This window comes from Nannospalax galili, unplaced genomic scaffold (genome assembly GCF_000622305.1).
Source record: "Nannospalax galili isolate Female #2095 unplaced genomic scaffold, S.galili_v1.0 scaffold100, whole genome shotgun sequence".
Classification (NCBI taxonomy): Eukaryota; Metazoa; Chordata; class Mammalia; order Rodentia; family Spalacidae; genus Nannospalax; species Nannospalax galili.
Window position 1 is genome coordinate 3,841,779 of NW_008352891.1, and position 8,237 is coordinate 3,850,015.

The window sequence follows — 8,237 nt, forward strand, 5'->3', positions numbered from 1 at the left end:
CACACACACACATATAAAATAAAAGGGATTTGGTCATTTCCTAATAAAAATGAAGACACTCAGTCATTTGAGATTTGGCAGACCAGCATACAGTTTGGCAAGTAGGTAACACTGTGCTCTGTCTCCTAGAAATAGTAACTGAAGCAGGCCAGGATGGTGGGTCCCTATGGACTCAGCACACATGCCGTCTACCTGGCTCAGTCCCCCTGACAGGTAAACAGATGCTTTGCTCTGATGCCAACACCCACCCAGTAAGGTTCCTGAGGTATTTCACATGCTGGCGTACTCTGTCTCCACACACTGGAGTAACCCTGACTACTCAGCCCTCCTCACCTGATCGTTATCAGTCTCTTGAACGAAAAATGCTTCTCCATTATCTCCTAATTTCATGTGCAAATCCACAGACTCCCCATTGATTTCAATGTCCACCTGAAGGAAAAACACAGTTGAGAACTCGGTGAGCTGCCTTCCTCGCCACTGGAAACCTGGAGATGCCCACGTCCCTGTATAAGCACTCTGACCACACATATCCTGGAAGCACATCACAGCTCCAAGTTTCAATCAGTGTACCTAATCCAAGCACACTTGTCCTGAGCATTGGGAAGGGAAGTTCTTCACTTTCCAAACTTGACAACATTGGTCCATTTCTCTTCTAGAACTTTCCCACTCCCCACCAAAATGGGAGGAATAATATTTCCCCCTCCACAGGAGGATGAGGAAGGCTTGTGATTGTCCCCAACCGGTAGAGTACAACAGAAGTGACCCCCATGTGACTTCTGAAGCCAGGTCTCAGGATACTGTGTTCCTTCCCTCACCTTCAGCCACCTTGCAATTAGGGAGCCCAGTAACGCGGAGGTGGTCAAGCCAACAGACTCAACTAATTGAGCACAGAATCAAGAGGTAGAACCCAGCCCTCTAGGCATAGGAAGGAGCAGGTAATTCAGGTGACTGGGTATTCAGCCTTGAATCTTCCTAAGAAGTTCATAGACAAGCCTTGCCCTTCTGTGCCCTCAGAACCTGATGAACAGTGGAGTGTGCCTGTGTTTTAAAGTGACTAACACTGCCATAGTAATCAGAATAATGTGATAATAACTGTTAATTCTGCAAATAGCCATCTTGGGTGCAGAGTCTAAGAACTCAGAACACAGGACAGCACCCACATGATGCTGTTCTCAGGAGTGGAGCCAGGGCCTCACCACTTTCTCCCGGGAGCGTAGGACACCCATCTTCCCAAAGCGGACATGGAAAGGAGAGCACTGTAGACTGCCATTGGGCTGGCGGATGACGATGATGTCAATGCATCCAGACAGTGTGGCGGGGTTCAGCCCTTTGTAGAGCTCCTTCACGGTCACAAACACCTGGCCGGCCAACTGCCCCACGTAATTCATGGTCTGAACCTGAGAGACAGACAGGACACACATCATTCACAAAAGCAGTTAATACTGGAAGACCATGCAGAACCTCCAAAGTCAATCCTCCATTTCAACAGTCTCCTCTCATAGTTTGCCCAGAGCAGCACCCAGGCCATGACACATCTCTCCCACACTATCAAGAAGCTCAACATCCTCCCAACCTCAGGGCTGAGCACAGACAGACCAGGCCTCAGGAACCCTAACAGCAGCAGGTGCCCCTGGCCTTGGACTGCTCAGTCATCCATGAAAGGTGATGGTTTTTGCCTTAGTGGCTGTTGCCACTTAGTGGCTGTTGTGTACCTCACTCTGGCACTGCATGTAGACTGGACACCAGGCATGTCAAACTTATGGCCCAAGGGCCTCATGTATCCCAGGATGGCTATCTATGTAGTCAAACACAACTATATGCAGTAGCACTGCCTCAATTTCAAATACATCCTGAGGCTCTTGTATAAAGAGATCATTTTATATAATGTGTGGCCCAGCATCCATAGCTGTACCACATGAAATAACAATAGGAGGGGAAAAACAGGAAAACTCAGACTGAAAAAGGGAAACAAAGACTATCTGCACTCCTATCCTTCCATTCTCACAGTCCTAGATACCCTCTTCCACCATGTTTCCTGGGCCACAGAGAACATGACCTCAATGTCCCATCTGGAGCCAAACACTGAGAAGTCACTTATTCTCAGTATTTTGACCAGTTATGAGGCCCCACTATGACCACTGCCCACTGTCAAAAAGCTTCTCTGAGTAAGACAAGAGTTGCATTGGTCTTTAAGTATAAATATTTAGGGGCTGCGAAGATAGCTCAGCCAGTAAGAGTACTTGCCACCAAGCCTGACACCTTGAGTCCAATCCCCAGGACCCACATGGTGGAAGGAGAGAACCATCTCCTACAAGTTGTCCTCTGACTTTCACACATTAGCCATGGCAGTGGCATGCACATGCCCCCATACATATATACAAACTGACTGACTTTGATTAATTAATATAATAAGCATGAATATTTAGAAGGCACTTTAACTACTGTCCATTTGGCAAAACATCGGCAGTAGATTCCCCTATAGGGCCTGTGACCTCCCTAGACACAGATTTTTGACCAGTTCTGCAATGACAGTCATGTATTCTCATGTATTTGAACAGGCCTCAAAAACAATCAGGAAGCAGTTAGTTAGCCCCAGAACATTCAAGCCACTATTGTACCAGTGGGCCTATCATGCCAGGCAGTTCAGTATTGTAGCATGCAGGGTCTACACCTGGATATGATTGTTTGTGACTTTTCTCCCCCAGCAGCCCGTAGAAATGATTTATAAAATGGACATGATCTGGATTAATGACTTTTAATTAACCTTGGAAAACTCATGGAACTATGCTCTTGCACCCTGAGTACCTGATCTTGTTTCCTGGGAACCTCAATTTGCTATTCCACCCAAAGATAGGAAACAAATGTGGGTATACTTGAGAATTAACATACCAAAGCACTGAAAGACAATTGTATCTTCATTGAAAACATGAAGACTGAGAAAAGACACTTGACATTGTGTGCTTGCAATTCTAAAACTAGGGATGAAAAGGTGAGATTATCTGATAAGGGTGGATCCAAGCTTGTACTTCCCTAACCAAAGGCAGAGAACTGGTTTTGAATAAAACTAAGGGTGAGGCCTGACTCTAGGACACTGTTCCAGGGCACAGTTCCAAGAGTCATCTGGGGAAACAGGTGTCCTCTGAGTTCAGGTCCACTCTTAAAAACTAAAATTAAGAGTCAGGTTGTTTCACTGAGGTAACTGTACCGTGGCATGGTAGCACGCAGCCTGCACAGCATTCTGACACTATGAATGTTAGCCAACAGGGAGACAAATGACTTTTATCAGGTTTTGCCCCAGTCCCTGTCTACCTGTCTATTCTCTGCCAACTCCAGGGAGCACATGTGCTATGCCATTTGCCCAACCAGATAGTAGTCATTCATCAGCCTCTGCTAACATTCACGGTTCCTACTATGCAGAGCTTGGTGCTGCAACTCATAAAAAAGACACAGTCCCTATCCCCTACAGGGACTCCTAGGCTTGTGAAGGGCAGACAAGTAACACACTGGTAGCCAAAATAAAGTCACCAGGTAGATGGCAATGGTGGCACATACTTATAATCACAACACCTGGGAGGTAGAGGCATGAGGATCAGGAGTTCAAGGAGACAACCTGGGCCTACATGAACACTGTGTCTCAGAAAACAGAACAAAAAAGGGAAAGGTATGGTTCCCAAAAAGATGTACAATATAAAAGACATGACACTGTAACCCTAACACTTCTTGTGCTGAATGTCCTCTGTGGTAAACTTGGACTTTAACATGTTCTGTTCATCAAAAAAAGGAAAGCTTCCATCTCTACAGCTCTGTGAGAGCATTAATGGTGTTTTCGCACAATTTCTGTCATGTATCCAATCTCATGTTCATGTGCCTCTCACAATAATCCCATAGGTAGGAGGCCTTTCACATGAGGAAACTCAAGGCCAAGTTCAAATACAACAAAGCCAATGCCCATGAACACAGGCTGGGAGTCAGGCCGCCAGACCACATAGGCTCACTGGATTCTGAAGTAACCCCTGCTTTGCTCTGGGCAAGCCCCTTCTGGTGCCTTCCATGGTCTCCCCTAATTCCGTCCTCCTCCTACAGGTTCTTTTCTTATCAGTGAATAACAGACCAGCTCCCCAGCAGGGAGGCCCCAGCCCTGACCAGCACAACTGAAATGAACTTTGGTATTTGTCATGCTGTCAGTACAAACACAGTTCTCACTTCAAAAGGAGTAAAAGATAGTTTACTCTGAGCCAAATATGAGTGACCATGGGCTAAGAGCACAGAGTCAGGTTGTCCTAGATAGCATGTTCCATTGTGGAAACAGTTATATGAGATTTTACTACAGAACAAAGAAAATCACAAATCAAGACATGTATCAAATACATTAGTTACACGTTTCAGATGCTATCTGATGGCATTCTTTGTTTTTGGACTGGGATAAGAATATATTGTAAAGGCATTGATAGTCTAAAGAAAGTTCAGTCAGGCATAGGAGTGGGCAATGAATGGCTATTCAGGAGCTAAATGTAGTCCAAGAAAATTTGGGTCTGGATCCTCAACGTTCCAACTCTCCACAGTCAAAGTTCTACTCTGCAAGGCATTCAGCCATGTAGCATCTTTATTACTGTATGGCTTTTTTTCTTGGAACTTCTGTTTATATTTCATTGGAAAGAAAAAGCTCCTAAGGGGAGGAAATTAACAAATCTCTGCATTCCAGCTTCCCGGCTCACAATGAGTGAGCCTAGGGTCTTGGACACTGGCAACATCAATTCCAGCTCTAACTGGTGAGAAAGGGGATGCTTCCTCTCAGCTTAGCACCCAAAGGGCATCCTTAAACATCATAGCTAGAAGTTGCTCTGCCCTTGTGCCCTCAAGAAAGTAACCTTCCCAGGCACAGGCACTCTGGACCTGGAAGAGAGCCCAAGGAACCTGATTGCTTTGTTGCTCCAACAGGCTCTTTTTAGTGAGAAAAGTCCAGAAATAGTGTCTTAGGCAGAGCTGTCCTGTGGACATAGCAAGGATTCAAACTCCCTGGGTAAACACTTACTATGGGAACAACAGGACTGGGCTGGTATATTCTCCTACTGAAAAGAGCCAGAAGGTACACCAGTATTCTGCCACCCACAGATCTCCCTCTGCTGAAAACCCCTACAAATGTGAAGAGACAGAGGGGAGCTGTGTGGGAACAGGGACGCTACTCAGAGCCCCACCTAGGAACAAGCTCCTTAGAATTGTCCTTGACATCTAGACCCTGGGGCTGCCTAGACAAGTGGACACTAAGCATTTTAAAAAAACAGAACACTACCTCTCCACACTCACAGAGATGACTACTATTGACCAGAAAACAGCAAGTGTTGGCAAAGAAGTGGAGAAACTGAGACCTCTGCATGCTGTTTGTAGAAATGTAAAACAGTACAGTCACTAGGGACACAGGTGTGGCAATTTCTCAAAAAAATTAAAAATAGGGTCTGGAAAGATGGTTCAGTGGTTAGGAACACTTGCTGCTCTTGAAAAGGACCGAGGTTTGGTTCACATCAGGGGCTCACAACCACCTATAACTCCAGTGCCAGGAGATCTGATGCCCTTTGCTGGCCTCCGCAGGCACTGCATGTACATGGTGCACATACAAAGAAGTAGGTATGCATACATACACATGAATAAAATCACATAAAAATTTTTCATTAAAAACAGAATTACCCTACAACCAAGAAATTCAACATCAAGGTATACACTCTGCACACCCATGTTCACAGCAGATTTATTCACAATTTCCAAAAGGATGAATCAACACAAACATCCACTGATAAGAGAAACAAAATGTGGAACAACTGACTAGTACAGTTCCTCTTCAAGAGGAAAAATCTGAGGGCTGGAGATGTGCCTCAGTGGATAAAGCACTCTCTGTGCAAGTGTGAGGACTGGACTTCAGATCCCCAGCAGCCATATAAAAATCAGGCAAGTGTGGTAGCCCACCTGTAATCCCAGCTCTCGGGAGACAGAGACAGGAGATGCCCAAGGCAAACTGAATAGCTGCTAGGCTAGGCTTATTGGTAAGCTCTGGGTTCAGTGAGAGACCCTGCCCTGGCTAAAGACAGTAGAGAGGAAGACACCTGCTATTAACCCTCAGCCTCCACAATGCATCCATACACACATGTGCCCACATAATGCAAACATAAACACACACACACACACACACACACACACACAAGCGCGTGCACAAATCCTGCTAGCTACTATAACATGTTTAACCCAGGAGGGCAGTGGGATAAGTGAAAGAAACCAGTCATAAGAGCTGCCTAGAGAAGACGCCTCAGAGATGCAAGTGAACAGATACTGGGGCTGAGAGAGGACAGAAATGTGGAGTGAGTGGCTGATGGGCATGGGGTTTCAGTTCTGGAGTGTGGACTGTGGCAACGGCTGCACTGAGCTACACACTTTAAAATGATTTAAGAGTGAGGATGCAGCACAGTTGATAGAGTGTTTGTCTAGCATGCACAAAGCCCATGGTTCAATCTCCAGCACTCTATAGAACAGATATGGTGGCGTAGTCCTATAATCCGAGCACTTGGGAGTTAGAGACAGGAAAGTCAGGAACTCAAGACTCATCCTCAGTCTGAGGTCAGCCTTGCTACATGAGACTCTACTTAAAAAATAAAAATAAAGAAAAGACTAAAGATAGTCAATTTTATGTTATTGGGGAACATGATTTCCCTACAGCAGGTTCTTAGTCTTATAGAAAAAAGAATTTCAAAATGAATTCAGAAGGAAGCTAGAAGACCATTTTATCTTAGTTTAAGAGATAATCAACAGGGCAGACAAGCTGTCAATCTCAAGAGGCTTCTGGGAAGAAGGAAAAGAGAAAGCTGAGCCTTTTTAGAGGTCAGCACACCCAGCAGTGAAGTCCAAGAAGCTGCATGGGGTGTGGAGGGAGTCTTCAGAAAGAGTGAGATAGCTCAGAGTAGAAGGACAAGCATGGTTGACATTCTGTCCAGTATCCGAAGAAGAGACAGAGGGGAAAAGAAGTTATGATTTTTGAGTGAGAACTCAGAAAAGCATTCAGGCTGAGCACTGACACTGTAAGCAACTGTGTGGAGATAGAGGCTTGGGGTATAGGAGATTATCTCATTAATGAGGTAATTACTGCTGCCCAGTCCTGAGCATGGCTTCATGTCAAGGAGCTCTCCTGAGGGGGTGGTCTCTCCTGGCCAGGTGATTGACAGGCCCCTTTGGATTAAGGGAAGGGGTGACAGTATGTCTTTATAGATCTTTTGGGCAGTTTGGAATGCCATGTCTCCACCCAGAGTCAGAGTCAGATACCACTCAGATCTGACCAAAAATCATGTAAGAGAATAATTGTAAGGCAATTAAAGAAAAAAAAATGTCAAAATGACAGGTGAACCTATAAGATAGCCATGCTTTCTCCAAGAGGAAATGGAAAAGCCCTTGCCAGGCTTCAACAAAGCCCTCAACCTTCTCCCTTCAGATTTCACGTGGTACCTTAAATCTTAAGGAAGGGCAAAGGTGGCGATTCCTCCCTCCTCTCACATGAGTTGTTTGAGAGGGTGTCTCACATACCCCTAGCTGGCTTCTAACTCACCATGTAACAAACACTTCTGATCCCCCTGCTTCCACCTCCTGAATGTGGGGATTATAGGTGCCTCACCAAGGACCCTCGTGGTATTTTCAATTCCCAGGAGGGGCAACTGTGATGCTGCCCCTTCTTAAATCAGACTGTTAACACAGAAGCCAGAGGTGGAGTCCAAAGTTGATTATAAGGAACAGGCCCATCTTCAATGACCTCCAAGCCTGCTAACTGTCTGACTAGCTAACATATATTTTACCACAACTAAATTCTTAAGAGAGAGGGAAGAGAATGCCATATTAAGCAGAACTCTTTCGGAAAGACTGATTGTATTTGATTTAAAACTTGGGGCTGGAGATATAGAATTGGTAGAGTGCTTACCTAGCGTACACGAGGCTCTGGGTGTGATTTCCCAGCATAGCACTGTTTTGAAACACCTGTTTTAGGTGTGGTATTGCACTCCTGTAATGGCAGGAGGATCAGAATTTCAAGGTCATCCTCAGTGACATATTGAGTTCAAGGCCAGCCTGAGCTACATGAAAACTTGCCTCAAAAAAAAAAGAGAGAGAGAGAAAAGAAAGAAAGAAAGAAAGAAAGAAAGAAAGAAAGAAAGAAAGAAAGAAAGAAAGAGAGAGAGAGAGAGAGAGAGAGGGAGGGAGGGAGGGAGGGA

At 45.2% G+C, this 8,237-nt stretch overlaps 1 protein-coding gene across 11 annotated transcripts in view; it reads right to left on the reverse strand.

Moving 5' to 3' along the window:
- Positions 1-8,237, reverse strand: part of Lpin1 (lipin 1) — a 176,299-nt gene that overhangs the window by 50,980 nt on the left and 117,082 nt on the right. For 10 of the 11 annotated variants that reach the window (XM_029554559.1, XM_008850089.1, XM_029554557.1 and 7 more), the window contains 2 exons: positions 1,197-1,397; positions 334-429 (listed from right to left, as the gene is read on the reverse strand). In XM_029554559.1, the coding sequence (XP_029410419.1) occupies positions 334-429; positions 1,197-1,397 (297 nt within the window). Of the gene's footprint in view, positions 1-333; positions 430-1,160; positions 1,398-8,237 lie in introns of those variants that run through there. The other variant, XM_029554561.1, reaches the window with a different exon arrangement.